The sequence below is a fragment of the Tribolium madens genome, unplaced genomic scaffold, assembly GCF_015345945.1.
Source record: "Tribolium madens isolate multiple individuals breed KSU strain unplaced genomic scaffold, Tmad_KSU_1.1 Scaffold_91;HRSCAF=231;Tcas5.2_LG7, whole genome shotgun sequence".
NCBI lineage: Eukaryota > Metazoa > Arthropoda > Insecta > Coleoptera > Tenebrionidae > Tribolium > Tribolium madens.
This window is the reverse complement of record NW_025401063.1, coordinates 13183414-13199799: the sequence shown is the minus strand read 5'-3', so window position 1 is coordinate 13199799 and position 16386 is coordinate 13183414. Positions and strand designations below refer to the sequence as shown.

Sequence of the window (16386 nt, the reverse complement as noted above, 5' to 3'; positions counted from 1 at the left end):
AACTAAATTAGTTTGGCTGATGATAGTAACCGTACGATATAAAAAGAAAAAAAATACCTAAAAGTCTAACAAATTTTAAATTCTTCTACAACAATCAACTGATATAAAAGTCGAAAGATTATTACTAATTATCACAACGCTTGACCTTATATCATATCTTCTTAAATAGAGTTGAGTTGTTGTAGAGTTATCAGCACCTTAAAATAAAAATAATAAACTATTTCATCGCCATTTAACTAGCACTATAATGATATTATACGATTTTTTGTTTATGTTAGTAGTCGCTAATGTGGTTACTATTCCTGGTAAGACTAATATAATTCTTGTGCATTTAGTAGTTTTCTTTTTCTAGCTAATCAGTGTCAAACTCCAAACAACTACTTCGGCAAATGCATACCAATTGAGGATTGCCCTTTGCTCAATTTTTTTTTTGAAAATGGAATTCAAACACTTACACAAAACGATACTTTGTATCTAAAAAAATCTTTATGTGGTTTTGCGGACGAAAAACCAAAGGTGTGCTGCCCCGTGAATACTTTACTAGAAAGTTCTATTTGTGGCATTGGTTATCAAAAGAAGATCATTGGAGGAAGAAAAACCGAAATTGATGAATTTCCTTGGATGGCATTATTAGAAAGAGAAAGATGTAGTCTTTGTGAAGAATTTTTTAATCTCTAGTTATTTTTTGATTGTTGTTACAGCTAATGGTACTAGAGAATTTGTTTGTGGAGGTGCTTTGATAAGTAATAAATATGTTTTAACGGCAGCACATTGTGCTGTTTTAAAATTGTAAGTAAAAATATTTTTACCTAATTCTAATTATGTTGTACCTATTTACAAATCAATTTATACAGAGTAAGTGTTCGTTTGGGCGAATACGATATTAAAAGTGATGTGGATTGTATAAAGGGTCTAAATGTTGATGACATAGATTGTGCACCACCGCCAATTAATATTCCTATTGAAGAAAAAATCATCCATGAACGTTATAACGTTCCTAGAAGTGTCAATGAATACAACGATATTGCCTTATTGAAATTAAAAGATTCAGTGAAATTTTCAGGTACTTAAGTAATTACTTTGCATTACGTTATTTACTTATTGCTGCTTTTCCCCATAGATTACATAAAACCTGTTTGTCTTCCAATCTTTCCAGAAAAAAGTTTTTACAAAAGTGCTAACTTCACCATCGCTGGTTGGGGAGAAACCGAGAACAAGACAATGAGCAACGTTAAACTAAAAGTTGAGGTAGCTAGATTTGATTTTAATTCCAAAGTATTTGTTATAGGTTTGCGCTGTTTTCAGCTACCTCTAAAAAATAGATTACATTGCCACGAGGCCTACAGCATATACAATTATAAATTAAATTTATCTGAAGGCCAGTTGTGCGTTGGTGGAACGAAAGGCAAAGATTCCTGCGTTGGGGACAGTGGAGGTCCTTTGATGAATGCCAACAGAAACAAAAATAACGACTTGGTATGGTATGTGGTAGGAATTGTGTCCTATGGGTCGAAGATGTGTGGGTCGGAAGACTTCCCAGGCATATATACAAATGTTTCAAATTTCGTGCCATGGATTCTTAGCAAAATAAAGCGTTAAAAATAACACCATTCTCAAAAATCTATAAATTTAAATAAACTAACCATTGAATAATGGCTTAAATATTCTTCCAAAAAATATAAAGCCTTAAGAAGCCTGCTGTTTCTGCTTTACTTAATTTTGTGGTAAAAACTATCACGAAGAATGATTTACAGGAAATTAACAATTTGAGCGTCCTTGATGTTTTAAATAAGTCATAATATGTACTACATTTTTGTTATGATTATGATTATTTAATAATAATATCCTAACATAAGCAAAATGAAAAAAAAAAAGAATTAGTCTAAGAGCCAGCGGTCGCCAGACCTTCGTCATTTTTTAAAAGCTGAAAATTTGTCAGCGCATACTTCCAACGATGGGCAAGTATGAAGTTTGGGTCATCGTGGCTTTGGGAGATAACAGGTAGCAAAGAAGTAGAAAAATGTTAACTTAAAATTATCAAATAAAAAAGCGTAATTTTTTTATATTTTGTTCGGAATAATATTAGAAATCACCTCATCCATTGCCAGACAATTAACTTCGTGGCAAACCCTAGTCAGACACCCTTAAACTTTAATAAATTGTAACTGTACTTACGTTATAGTGTAAAAGCTGAATTTTATACATGTTACTTGGGTAACTATTAGAAGATGTTTTCCCATTAGCCAGACAGTTTTGACAGTTCTAAGTGCTAAGTTTTAAGTAAAATAAATATGATTCAGTTTTAACAAAGTATCATCATGGGAGGCCTATAGCTACCCTATATGTTTGTCTGCCCGGGGGTAAACCTGTCGAAACTGTCTGGTTACTGAGGGAAAACATCTTCTAATAGTTGTCCAAGTAACATGTATAAAATTCAGCTTTTAAAACAGTTACAATTTATTAAAGTTTAAGGGTGTCCGACAAGGGGTTGCCACTATATTAAGTGTCTGGCAATGGATGAGGTGATTTCTAATATTATTCCAAAGGAAATATAAAAAAAAATACGCTTTTTTATTTGATAATTTTAAGTTAACATTTTTTACTTCTTTGCTACCTGTTATCTCCCAAAGCCACGACGACCCAAACTTCATACTTGCCCATCGTTTCTACATATGTTGGTAGTATGCGCTGACAAATTTTCAGCTTTTATAAAATGACGAAGGTCTGGCGACCGCAGGCTCTTGCTCTAAATTGTTTTTTTTTACTGACTGTACCTATATAAATAAATAAGTATGTTTTATACATACAGGGTGAATATAAAGTATGGAACCAAGCGGTTTTATTTTTAATCATTTGTCTCCAGAAAATAATAATTAATATAAATTAAAGTAATATAAAAAATCTGATCGTATTTTCAGAACAAAATTTTGTTTTGTTTTTGAGTTATGCGATTTTTTTTTGTCAAAATTGCAGTTTATGTGAAAAAAAATTTTTGAAAAAATTAAATATAAAGCAGGTAGTTGTAATCCTTAGAGTATAGCTTTTAAGAGAAAAATGATTTTATAGTGGGTTGCCATTTAAAAAAATATTTTTTTTTGTAGAACTCAAAAACAAAAGCAAATTTCGAAAAATTTTATTCTTGTTAAATCATCACATTCTTATAGTAGTTCATCACTCATCAATTAGTTTTTTCAAAAAATAAATAGTTTAAGCAAAAAACGTTTGGTTCCATACTATTTATTCACCTGGTAGTTACTTTGATACTACTTAGAAACAAAGATTTATATAACTGGTGTTTATTTCAATTTGGCGTCAACAATCACCGTACTAAAAGTTAGTAATCTGACATTTGTCTACGACGCCAAATTTAAATAAAGACCCGTTGTTTTTCTTAATTTTTAGGATTCACATATGGGAAAGTTTGCATACGAATGTGTTTCTTTGAAAGGAAGTAGAGAACAATAATTTTCATGGTGCAAAAAGAAATTAGGACTTACTTCTTTAAACATTGAACATCAGTTGTACGAGTACAACTTTCAAAAATGAAACTCATAAAGTTCTCGGAGCAACTATACATACTCGTATGTTCATTCATAGCTGGTACTAGACACTCCGATATTTTTCATTGCAAAATTTAACAAATACCATAAATAATAATATCATAACATATAAAATCTGATGTTAATGCAAATAAAATACAATATTGTATTTGCATTAATATAGGATTTTGGCAGCTTATCATTGTATAAAATTTAGAATCAATGATAAATAATGTTGTTATTTCAAATTTAGTTAATTAGTTAGACAAGGAATTTAAACCTATGATCTTAGTGACGTCAAACGGGTGTTTATGATGTGATATTTTCTTATTAAACTTATAACCCTGTTATTTATAACTATTGATACATTACACAACTACAACATACAGGGTGCGCCAGAACTCGCGCCTCAGGGAAAATTTAAGATAGCAGGAACATGAAAAAAATGTTAAAAAAATTCTATCTGTCAAACATTTATTTTTTGACATTTGACATTTTTTTGTATCTATTTAATTATACTGATGATCTTGTATATGTTTTTTTACAATTATTTAGTAAAGGGACAAACATTTTGACAATAAAAACCACAAACATTGAACAGAGTTATAATTTAGGATACAGTTTCCTTGTTTCCTTTGAATAGCCTATAGCAAAAAAACCTTGAAAATCATTTTTCCAATAGAAATAAATAGAGTCAAAGTGCAAACTTTAAACCCTCATAACTTCGAAATTTTTATAGATAAATTTTTTTTAACATTTTTTCCATGTTCCTGGTATCTTACCTTATATGGCATTTTTCTCTGGGGCGTCAGTTCTGGCGCATCCTGTATATTTAAAAGCAGGTGGTACTTCCCAAATAATTATGTAAATCGCAAAGAATGACGTTCTCAATTAAATGTAGAGTTACGCAGGTCAGTAACCATAAACAACAAAATACTCCTCATATGCGCTATGTTATCCTTGACTGATTTGCGGTGTGTGCTGGTAATTCGAGAAGTGGATTTTCCTGTCTTTCATATACATACTATAAAACCAAGATCGTGGAAGCACATTTCCTAGCATGTAACTGAGTGAAGCTGTTGTAAATAATTTGTTTATAATGTTTCTAAAGTTCTTCGCAGTGTTACTGTTTGCATTACACATAAATCCTCTAAATGGCGGTAAGTAATAAGTTTTTCTCTTTAATAAATCGCAATTACACCAAGTTAATTGCAGGAATTATTCCAAACTCTGACATTGCGAAAAGTAATTTATTACCAGATCCTTCAGCCTGTGGAGTTTTTGTGGAAGAAAAAATTTTTGGTGGAAATAGAACTGAATTAGATGAATTTCCTTGGGCAGTATTACTCGAATATTATAGTATGGATATTGTAATTTACCCAAGGGCAAACAGTTTTAATATGTTTTTTTAGGGTCTGGTAAAAAGGAATTTGACTGTGGAGGTTTTCTTATCAATAATAGATATGTAGTCACAGCCGCACATTGTATTGATGACGAATTGTACGCACCTATTTTTTAATTTTAGACAATATTTAAATAATTGCAATTTTAGAAAAAGTGTTCGTCTAGGCGAATGGGATTTGAATACTAATCCTGACTGTTCTGCTGTTGATAATTGTGCACCACCTGTTGTTGATATTCCCGTAGAAGAGAAACTCACTTACAAGGATAATAATTCAGATGTAACTTCTCGCCACGACATTGCTCTTATAAGATTAAAACACGAAGTTGTGTATTCAGGTAAGTAATTACATTTTCGCAAATTTAAAATATTACAACCATTTTCTCAATCAATTATTGCAGACTTTATTAAACCAATTTGCCTTCCAAATACCATTGACGAAATTACCAAGTCTTACGTTGGCCAAAAACTTATCGTGACTGGTTGGGGAAAAACTGAAACAAGTAAAAATAGTAACATCAAACTCAAAGTCAAAGTCGGTTCAGTTCTGCCACGTAAAATTCATGAGAATACAGTTTTTGATCATTCTAGGTTCCCGTTAAAAAATTATCTGAATGTGAACTTGGATTTAAAAATGCATATAACATTGACATAAGTTTAAATGAATATGAAATATGTGCGGGAGGAGAAAAAGGAAAAGATTCATGCTTCGGTGATAGTGGAGGGCCTTTAATGACACTAAGAAGAGATAAAAGCAACGACCCAAGATATGTTGCTGTTGGCGTAGTATCTAATGGACCAGCCAAATGTGGTTCAGAAAATCAACCGGCAGTTTATGTCAGAGTTGTTAAATATGTTTCTTGGATTATTAATAATTTAAAACCTTAAAACTAAGTTGTATTTGTAAAAGATACTAAAGCCATTAAAAGTCTGCAGCTTTTATTTAAATAAATATATATTTTTTTATAATCGCTATAGAGTTAAACTGCAGGTACCCACTCTCTCGTTTAGGAATCGCTATCATCCCGCACTTGTTATAAAAATAACTATTTGAAAGTTCTCATTCAACAGTTTTATCACATTTTTTATAGACTGTAATAAATCACAAATACTTACATTCAGTAATAGTTATAAGTAAGTTATTTATTTTTTGCAAATGTGTAAACACCACAAGAAGACTAATAATTTGCAATCAATCTGTAATCAATAAATACTATTTTTTAATGAACTTGAACATGATGTAAGTATCCTACATTTATTAGTCAAAAGCATGTTGTTACAAACAGAGTTGTTTTTAAATTTTTCTCAAGGTGTGTTTTCAACTAAAGAAATATTAAACATGTATAGTAATTAACCTTTAATTATCATAAAAATTAATGTGTCGAAAAATGTAACAATCTGCAGACAATATAAGTACCAGTCTCATAGCTATTGAGACAATAAGAATTTTAAACTATAAAACTTGTGTTGTTAAATTTTTTTCCAACACTAATATTGTGTCAGAAACTTTACAAGATTCAGAATTTATTATAAAGAAATAAGTCAAAATAATATCAAAATTGAAAAAATGACAAGATAATATTTGCTCTAATGTGAGTGAAAACAACATTATCGTTCTGCAGTTTTCACATATGCAAGTTCCTAATTAATAAAATGCATTGAGCTTGTCTAAAAGAAGTAGTCCGTTATAAGTAGTAAAAATTAGTCTTCTGAATTCATTTCAACGAACCTACTCAGTTTCTCGAAAAAGAATTACGGCATCGATATATCGTGATCCAAGAATTCATTGACATTCTACAAAATGATGTTGTCGTAAATCACAACTGGTCGTCATTTGTAACTTTTAATATATTTATTGGACCCTTGGGTGTTATGCGACTTTTTCCTCGAGGTTTGTGTGGACGTAATTAGACCTATTGACATTCTAACGATCCTGCAGCACATGTTACAAGCTTCTCGAACACCACATTAAAAATAGTCGCGTTTTTCTGTTGCTGGAACTCTGAGATTTCTGTGAACTCAAAGATTAATTTCAAGTTGCAATAGGTACGTTACTTTACACGTGGTTTTTGCAACAACTCTGAGCAATGTATAAAACGTAATAATTATAATTAAGTTTTCTTGAGTAGTTCATAAAAGCAGAATTGCAAACAGTTACTTTTTTATTTTTTACATTGAATGTCTGTGACAAATTTCATGTTGTATTTATTTTTAAAAACTAGTCCATTTACATTACCGTAAAGCGTAGTATTGGTTGCCTACATTTCTAACTATTATATTATTGTTTCTTCTGTTAGCTAAATTTTATTTATCATAAATTATTAAAATGAAAAGTGATAACTAATAACTATTACTCGTAATTAGAAATCAAATTTTAAAATATGTTTTACTTTTTTTTGTAAAAAAAATACAGACGCCCCAACCCATGACTTATTCATTTTTTTTAAATATTAATATAATGACAATACTTCTTTGATTAAAGTTAAAAAGTTTTTTGTTATTAGTCGTTTGGTTGTCTTACATAAAATGAATAAAAATTTTCAATTCTTTCCACAGCCTACTTTATTTAATTTATCACTCACTATTGCGTTTAGGTAGTTGTTAGTGAAAAATAATAATTAATAAGACTTTTGAAAGACAATTTAACAAGAAGTCCAAAAACAATAAAATATACAGGCTGTTTCATTAAAAAAACTGAAATTGATATCAATTCCGATAAAACTGGAAGCAATATTGATTGAGTATCTCCAAAAAATAGATGTCAATAGACTGTGCAACTTTGTCCAAGAAGAAGGTATATCTTTAAAAATAATATCTTTAAAAATAATAGAGATATGGGTTGGGGTGTTTTTTATAATTCGGCCAGTATGTACAGAGTGAATTAAAAAATGTAGTTAACTGTTTTTTAATACAAATATTTTTATTATCTTAAATTCAGGATTTAAGTGATGTTATAAAAACAGTATCCATATTTCGAAAAAATTAATATTAAAAATTCAAAAGCAGTTTATTTTATTTATTGTAAATTAGATTCAAGAAGCTAGGTACCCAAATTCAATAAGGAGCTGCAAAATTCGAAGACCGGTCTAACAATTCGAGATAAGAAGTTCAGCAATTAAGACTATCACATAATTCATTGGTTTCTAATTAAAAAATCCAATGTTAATTAAGAAAGCAATTAAAAAAGCAATGGCGCGTGCTGACAAAAAAAGTAGCTTATGTAACGGCGACAATGGTCATGGGCAGGCCCACGTATCCAATTAAATCCGAAAACGGGATAAAGAAGAGAACTGAAGAAAAAACTCGCTGTGAAGCGCCTACACTGCCGATAAACGATATGTCATTTGGGCTACTGGTTTTTAGAGAACGGATCGATCACAAATTCTCGCATTCCAACCATTACCACATCCCTTCGTGTGCATGCTTTGATCACCTTGAACCACTTATAAAAAAACCGTAACACGTAGTTATTGGCTCACTTTATGAGCAAAGTGACATTATCGGATTATAATAATGGCCGACGTCGACTTAACTGTAACAAATTATTATTGTGTGGCATTTTGTAGCAAGCTATTAGTAAGCTTTTTATTTTATTGCTCAGGTTTGGTGCATTTGGCACATTCGAACCAGTAAATTGTATTACTAATGTAAAAGTATTAAAAGCTCACTTATGTTTTGAAAATTTTAAAGTAACTTTTTTAAACTATGGAATTTGGTTGAAAACTTAAATTCCTATTGAAATACCTAACTACACATACCTATTAGGTACATATATTTCAGAGTGATACATGTATATGTATATTGTGTGAAAAACGTATGTCATTATATCTTATATCAAAAGCCTGTTCAATAAGTAATTATGATGTTAGCTGCTTTGTACAAAAAAAAATGTTTAGAAACAAAAAATGTAGGTATGTAAAAGGATTAAGTCTATTTGAATAGATAAAACAAGTTGTAGCAGTAAAAGTAAAAACCTTAAAACTTACAACTGTGTTTTTATTATCATAATTAGTAATTAGCAAGAAAAGCAATGGTACTGAAGAATTTTTAAAAATTCAACATTTTTATAAAAAGTATTATAATTATGTTTACTTCGATTCTTCATAAAGTGATATTATTATGTAGTGGTTAACCTATATTTATATTTTTAAGGTCTCTTGTGTAATATTTATCTGAAGAACAGAGTTAGTTTCAAATTATATATCTTAGAAGTAATTATCAAAAATTGAGTAATCAAGAATCAAGGATTACTATAAGTGTAACTACATTTACGTGGCATGTAGTAAGCATGAAAAAAAATAATTTCACACCTTAATTACATTTAGAAAAAGTCTCAGGTTACTAAAAGTCGCTTTTCACTATAATTATTAGGTTTAAATAAAGTTATTAGATCTTTTTAAGAAAAAAAGAGAAGACTATTATTATTATTATAATTATTTACAAACGAGTTTTGTTTAAAATATCATTTAACTAAAAAAAATTGTAAAGCTTATAGGTAATTATAATTTTAAATAATGAAAAACATTCATTGCAAACATTTGTTCAGAATTCTGCGTCTAGAATATTTTTGAAACTGACTTTAAATTTTGAATTTTTCATGTTCTCAATACGCTTTGATTCAGTTTACTACTTTCAATATTAACTGAGACACGCTAGATAGAGAAACAAATAGACCTCACAAAATTTTATTTAAAAAATGGCAAATTTTTATTCAATTATTATTATTATTCAGTTATCTAGCTTTACAGGTAACGAATTTTGGTGTTATCTTTTTTAAGAAAATGGGTAGATTGTCACAGAAATAAGGATAAATAAATTTTCTCATCAGGTGCGTTTCCTTCTTTTGTTTTGGATTTCGTATTGTTGATGATGATGTTGGCTTTCGGCATATGTTGCCATGCAGCCACAGAACAGATCGGGAAATTTCGTGTTCAATAGACAATAACTAACATTACAGTTGTCCCAAAATAACTTGCGAAGAGTAATGGTAGTTGCATCGAGAATTTAATCAGGCTCATTCGTGGAGGGAGAAGTGGTGAGTTTCTCCCTCCACGGGCTCATTATTCCTCGTGAATCACCTTGTATATACGGATTATTACGGATACAAAGTATTTTTACTTATTACAATAATAGAGTTAAACAAAGCATCTCAAAACAGCGATTTTGCTTTTATTTAGTGGCACATACATATACAAATCTTAAACATCTATTGTTAGAAACAGCAACATCGACTTTTTAATAGAATCCGGAATCCATCTCTCGTTTCGCCTGATTTGTATAAAGGACGTCACTAACGCAAACAACTAACTATATTGAAAAAACAATAAACAACCCGCCCCGTAAATCACTGTAGTAAAGATAATCTGCGTCCTTAACAATTTATTTAGAGCACCTTCGAATTCTTTCTCTGAATATCAACATAACGCAAAGTTAAATTAAACATCGATTTAATGCATACAGCCAAACAGGTTAATCTGATTCCTCACGAAAATTTATTGTAATTTTATTCCGAATTAAAAAATCAAAGCATATAGTAGTAGATACCTACATTCTCCAACAATAGGGCGCCTGTGACATTTATGGCAGTTTGTTTTGAATGGTTTTTACACCTTTTTAAGCGCTGCTAAACAAAATCCGACTTGATCCTTTACAAAATGCGACTCGCGAGAATCTTTTGAGTAGTTTACCTGATTTTATGGATACACAGAGGCTGACCTTTGCCAAGAATAAACAATTACAATAGTGGATAAAGATGCTATAATGATGACAAATTGTTTAGTTTGTTAATCTTGTAAATAGTTTATATTGTTGTTACTAGACGGTTACTAAAGTCTTATAGTTGAAAGATAATTCATTGATTTTAATGGCTTCATAAATCATACTTAACCAGTTGAGAATATTTCTGTAAATTATTGTTACTATTGGTAGGCTTCATGTACACTGTGACAAAATCAAATATTTTGCAATGTATTTTAATATATTGAAAGGAAAAATACATGAAAAATATTGTTTTTACAAAGAAAATATCTTTCATTATTATTTTTATAAATAAAAACTTTAGTTTTTAGGAGGTTGTAGAACTTAGCTTGTATCTCACAAATATATAATATACATAGGTATGTATATTTAATAACTTATTAGTAATAACAAAATAACCAGAGATGAACCAAAAACACTTATTTAATTGTACAGTTTTGTTCGAAATTTCATTGTATAAACTTGAATTTAGTGCTTTTTCAGACTACAGCAGACAAAGTTTTTAGCTGTAGAAAAGTTTGAAGTTCTATTGCTTCAAAATTGAGGTTTGTATTTTTAATGTATTTAGGATTAAAAGCAAGTAAAAGCAATTTTGATGTAGGCACAATGTTTACATTATTATTATTAATTTAATAGTACTTTAATTTTATAGTACCTACCTATTTCGAAGAATATGCTTTATTATTTTGAAATTTATTATCAATGATGAATGACCTATTTTTGTTTTCAAAAAGTAAATTTTAAAACAGCTTGGAATAATTGATGTTTTATTTTATAAATACAACATTCAATATTTGAAAAAAAAAATATACCTCACGGTGAAATAAAGCTTAGTCAATATTGTAAAACAACATTCGAGTCTTGCCGAATTATCAACACGTTTCATATTGTTATGATTGCCAAAAATAGAAAAATGTGATATCTTAATATGGACCATACTTACTTCATTAAAGAATATCAAACTATGTATGTTCTAACTCAGTCACATAATGAATTAGAAAAATACGAATCTGAATTTCCCAGCCTACAATTCTTTAATGAATGAAAAATATGGTACATACCTTGAACTATAATCCAAATTTTGAAAACAAATTATCGGATGCACACACTGACGTCAACGTAAACCGTCCCGAAACGAGGTGAAGATCTGATCACATGACACATGTCAACTTTCGTTTTGACAAGGGCGAAGCACTGCCACTCTACCAAGACCTTGAGTATCTTGAGGAAAAAAACACTTGGAAGTGGTGCAAATTAACTCTCGCTTCCCACCCCATTTTGGGCTAAGTGAGTGGCACCGGCCTACTGCGATGTCTACCTCTTGCCAGTTCAACGCTGATTAAGAGTAGAAGAACCATCTCGTGGCTTAGACCCGGTTCTAGCATCTTTGAGTAGTTTTTTTGTGGCCGTCCGCACGCGTCTTCTTGGTGTGACCGTTGGTGTGATTGTTGTGTCTTTTTTTAATGCGTGTGAGTGAAAATGGAAGAGGCGAGTGGGCCGCGTCCACCTGGCGTCGAGACGCTCGATGACGCCTCAGTTGGCGGAAAGACGGCCGAGCGTCTTGCCGTTCGCAGGAAGTCGTTTGTGCCTATGTCCAGCATGGAGGAAGAGAACCTGAGGGAGAGGCTGCATCAGGCGCAACTCAAACAGTGCTCGCAGATCGTCTGCGCCGAACAAAAGTACACGAGGGACACCTTCAGGAGGCTGTTTCAGGGCAAGGTAGGACGAAGGCGAAAGTGAAATGACGCATTGGAAGATCTCAACGATCGAATAAATTCATAACTATAAAGATTCGGTTTTGATAACTGAAATCAGCTATGCAAATTGATTATTTAAATATTCATATTTTCTATTAATTTATTCAGAGTTTATGTGACTGCTTTTAATATTACTTATTTAAGGAGATGCTCGTACTCAACTTTATATAAATTTTTGTGATTAATTGCATTCTGATTATACCGAAACTTCAACTTGATTCATTTACTACAGATTTAAAAAATTGCAGAGATAGCTCAGTTGTTCAGCTTTATTCTTATTATAATTATTATTATTAACATCAACGTATCACTACATAGTTAAATCTTGCTCCACCTGTTTGTTTATTTATTGCTTGTTATTTGTTTATTTCGCTTAGGTCGGTAAATATCAAGAAAAAAGTCATCTCAAGACATCAAATTTTATCTTGATGTTGATTTGTAATGTAATAGTTTGTCATAAATTTATGTAAGTTTGGGTTATTCTTTTATTACTGTCTTATTTAGCAAAAAACACATTTTTTATAAGCTGACAGGAGAGATTTTCTAAATCTATTCAAAATTTAACAAAATTTTAATCGTAAAGGGAAGTTGAGGTCAATTATGGAGATATTCGTTATTATTTCAAATATTTATACAGTGGAACCTTGGCTCTCTGATTTGGATGAGACTCACTCGTACTACCTTTTCAGCCGCCTCACAAAGGGTTTTCAAATAAAAATTCAAAAAACCCAGTAAGAAAAAATGTTGTACAAACATTTCTGTTATTAGCGCTGAACCTGGGTTTTAGCTTTCGATTATTTATGGAACGCTGTGCATATTCATTTTGTTCATAAAATTTGCGGTAAACTGTTTACGATAGAATTGAAAAAAAGAAAAAAATCAATTTTATTTTCTGAATTGTATTAAATATAAGTTGTACCTTAAAGATTTTAGTTTTGAAATAGAATATATTAAAATTAAAATTTGTTTTTATAATTGTAGTGTTTAAACAAATTGAAAAGAACTACATATACATATTCTTAACCAATCAAATTAAAATTCTGCAAATGTTTTTTTAATCTTTCAATAAAAATCTATTTTTTTCTTCTATAGGATCTTATCAATGCTTTTCTTCTTGATTGAGTGGCTCAGAAGTTCTTTATTTGCATCTTTAATTTGAGTTTAATTTTTCTTTTTAAAATTATGCAGTAATTGTAATGTTTATATGAAGAATTCAAAGGTAATAATTTAAAATTTTTAATTTTAAATCATTTAATTTCCCATGTTATATGTTTCTAAATAGATTAAACCAAATTATTGTCTCATGCATTATTTACAAGCAGCGCCGAATTCTCGTCATAATTAAACATAAATAACTTCTGACATGAATTGTTGTTTAATAAATTAATAATCGACCCAAACACCTTTCGTGTTCGACTTTTTGTCCATCCGGAAATTACAATATTCATGAGATACTAACAACATATCTCTAATACTCGATTGCTATTGAATATTCTTCACCAATTTACCGTAATTTCTGTAATACACGAATTAAACGTTTTCAGTGTTACACACATGCTGGAATTTTTCAGCGTCTAGTTACCGGATCCTCGTCCGATTAGCATAAAACTGAAAGTGACATTAACACTGATTATTTAAAGCTTCATTGTACATCAGACTTCATGAATATTCGATTGTTGAAGAACACGCGGATGTTTCACGCTTTGATCATCCATTATTTATAATTGGCTATTTTTCGTGATTTCAGTGTTGAATTTGATTGATTAATGACAATTTTTCATCTCCTGTGGTGAGCGATGCGCCAGTGCATGTCGGACTCGTTCGAGATGCGATTTATTCGCAACAATTTGTAATTGCCGTCAAAATCATTATTCACGCAGATACACTTCTGAAAGAAAAGCAAATTAATTTATCATGCGCAAACATCCCATCCCGTTAAAAAGCGAAACAATCAAGTAAATTATGAGCCAGTTTGACTGAAGCTGGGTGATTCAAATCGACGAAAATAGTTGGCAAAAACAATGAGACTGTGGTATTTATCTCGGCGCCACTCTGCGTAATTTAATTATTTTACATATTCATTTAGAGGCAAGATTTCACAAAAAGAGTAACGTAATTTAAATGAAAAGTCTGCGTTTTTAATAGGTTATTTTTTCCAATACTTTAGAATAGATGAAATTACAAAATTTAGTACAGCTGACAACTAAAAGGATTCAAAGATCAAATGTCGAAATTTTTAATCAGCGGCGTTCTGAACTAGAGGGGTAAGAGTAAAAAAGAAACATTTTAAATCTTAATACTCTTTGTAACATAACGAAACCCTCTGTTTTGCTCTACAATGCTGCCTAAACGGTCTATTTCGATTTAACATTGAATGATTGCAACAACGCTTGTTTTTTTTAAAGATTTATATTGAAATTGCTGGAATTCTTTACTAATACTTGTTAATCGCAATTGGTTTTCATTAAAGTTATCTTTCATCTTAGTAATTTTCATTTATTCTAAGTTTTATTTAACATTAGAATTGAGCAATTTAAACGTGATCTCCGCTTTAACCACTTCGAGCTCTGCATATAGTCGAGGTCAGCTTTGAAACCGTCCCTGTCATTCGGCAATAACAACTCGTTTAAAACTCCAACCTAAATTTGTCGCCGTTATCTCTGAGTTAAAATCACACTCATTAATACTGTAACTGCTGTAAATGCATTTAAAAATTCTCCATCAGACATAATCTTAAAGCCTGCGACTAATTGTTATGAAACATCTCCGTTTTTATGGTACTTCTCTGATTCGTCTTTAATATTTTGGTATACTTGCACATTTTTCAGGTTCAGGTTTACTGAATTGTATTTGCGATTATGAAAGCGATCGATTTCTAACCGAAACCTGAAAATCTTGAAAACATTACACAACTTCATCAGTACAATTATTATATGCAGGCACTCATTAAATCTTTAATTAATTAAGACGAACAAGTAGGTAAATTTACGTGCGCGGTCTTCTTCAAGTATCCGACTGACGTGTTATTATTTATTTCTAATGTTTTATTCAAATATTGATAGAAAAAGCAAAATGCAATATTTACCTGCAATAAATCAAAGATCGTCATTTTTATTTCACAAACACACGAGAAGTGCAAAGTTGATGTGAAATCAATGTCCAAAGTAGAACATTTGACATGAAATATTTGCAAAAGTAGGTGATCAAATTCTAAAACACTCCACTTTTTTCTAATATATTTAAACTTTTGTGTTGAGAAAACAGAAAACAGAGGAGAGTAGGTGTATATAAATATACAGATTTTTTTAACGCTAAGCTATAGAAAGTAAAAAAGGTTCTAATCCGTTACCTTGCCATGTACCACCGGTAATTAATTTGTTCTGGATATCGTACATTACGACCAGATCCAGTTTCAGAACATTATTCATTCTTTTTCTTCTGTTCATCTATCATATGTTCTAGATAAGTATTATTCCATTTCTTTTTAAATATCGACCATAAGCTGCTTTTAAGCTGAATTTATAGTAGTGATAAAGGCCATTTTTACTCCCGCAGTTAACAAACTAATAATCACTTAAATTTAAGTGTCGTTTATAATTTGATTATATGTTATCCGCTTGACAAATTGGCACAGTTTAATTGTCATTTAAACTTAATTTACACTATTTACCGTACGAATGCTTGTTAGAATTTTGACACCTTCCGATTTGCTAAGTTTAAGTATATCTTGGTTACAAGAAAAAATTTTCAGTCCAGTAGTTTACATGCAACGTGTTTTCTTTCAGTGCAAAGTTAAATTTAGTTTTATTTTCTTTTAAATTTGTGTATAAAGAACGGATATCTAAAAGTAATTTGTTTTTTTAATGAGAATGCCAATAGTAAATTCAATCATAAGAATCATTTCTAGTAATAATGTTGTCAGATTAATTGT

At 30.5% G+C, this 16386-nt stretch overlaps 3 protein-coding genes across 7 annotated transcripts in view; all 3 read left to right on the top strand.

Moving 5' to 3' along the window:
• The first annotated feature begins 78 nt into the window (after window positions 1–78).
• Window positions 79–1605, top strand: LOC123012074 (CLIP domain-containing serine protease 2-like). Its single transcript, XM_044409855.1, has 6 exons — window positions 79–305; window positions 353–646; window positions 702–789; window positions 855–1063; window positions 1121–1248; window positions 1306–1605. Exons 1-6 carry the CDS (start codon window positions 248–250, stop codon window positions 1597–1599), a joined length of 1071 nt encoding a protein of 356 aa, XP_044265790.1. The 5' UTR covers window positions 79–247; the 3' UTR covers window positions 1600–1605.
• Window positions 1606–4288: 2683 nt separating this feature from the next.
• On the top strand, window positions 4289–5912 carry LOC123012075 (serine protease easter-like). The gene is made up of 6 exons (XM_044409856.1): window positions 4289–4699; window positions 4755–4898; window positions 4952–5039; window positions 5092–5279; window positions 5343–5476; window positions 5533–5912. Exons 1-6 carry the CDS (start codon window positions 4639–4641, stop codon window positions 5827–5829), a joined length of 912 nt encoding a protein of 303 aa, XP_044265791.1. The 5' UTR covers window positions 4289–4638; the 3' UTR covers window positions 5830–5912.
• Window positions 5913–12012: 6100 nt separating this feature from the next.
• Window positions 12013–16386, top strand: part of LOC123011437 (NADPH oxidase 5) — a 69272-nt gene continuing 64898 nt past the window's right edge. For 4 of the 5 annotated variants that reach the window (XM_044408858.1, XM_044408862.1, XM_044408861.1 and 1 more), the window contains exon 1: window positions 12013–12417. In XM_044408858.1, the coding sequence (XP_044264793.1) occupies window positions 12178–12417 (240 nt within the window). In that variant the 5' untranslated portion in view covers window positions 12013–12177. The remainder of the gene's footprint in view (window positions 12418–16386) is intronic. The other variant, XM_044408859.1, reaches the window with a different exon arrangement.

What these genes read in the sequence shown, in the direction of transcription:
- LOC123012074 (XM_044409855.1), top strand. Translation starts at nt 248, where the DNA reads ATGATATTATACGATTTTTTGTTTATGTTAGTAGTCGCTAATGTGGTT. An exon ending in TAATGTGGTTACTATTCCTG is followed by an intron (nt 306 to 352) that starts GTAAGACTAATA and finishes TTCTTTTTCTAG; the next exon opens with CTAATCAGTGTCAAACTCCA. An exon ending in ATTATTAGAAAGAGAAAGAT is followed by an intron (nt 647 to 701) that starts GTAGTCTTTGTG and finishes TTGTTGTTACAG; the next exon opens with CTAATGGTACTAGAGAATTT.
- LOC123012075 (XM_044409856.1), top strand. Translation starts at nt 4,639, where the DNA reads ATGTTTCTAAAGTTCTTCGCAGTGTTACTGTTTGCATTACACATAAAT. An exon ending in AGTATTACTCGAATATTATA is followed by an intron (nt 4,899 to 4,951) that starts GTATGGATATTG and finishes ATGTTTTTTTAG; the next exon opens with GGTCTGGTAAAAAGGAATTT. An exon ending in ACATCAAACTCAAAGTCAAA is followed by an intron (nt 5,477 to 5,532) that starts GTCGGTTCAGTT and finishes TGATCATTCTAG; the next exon opens with GTTCCCGTTAAAAAATTATC.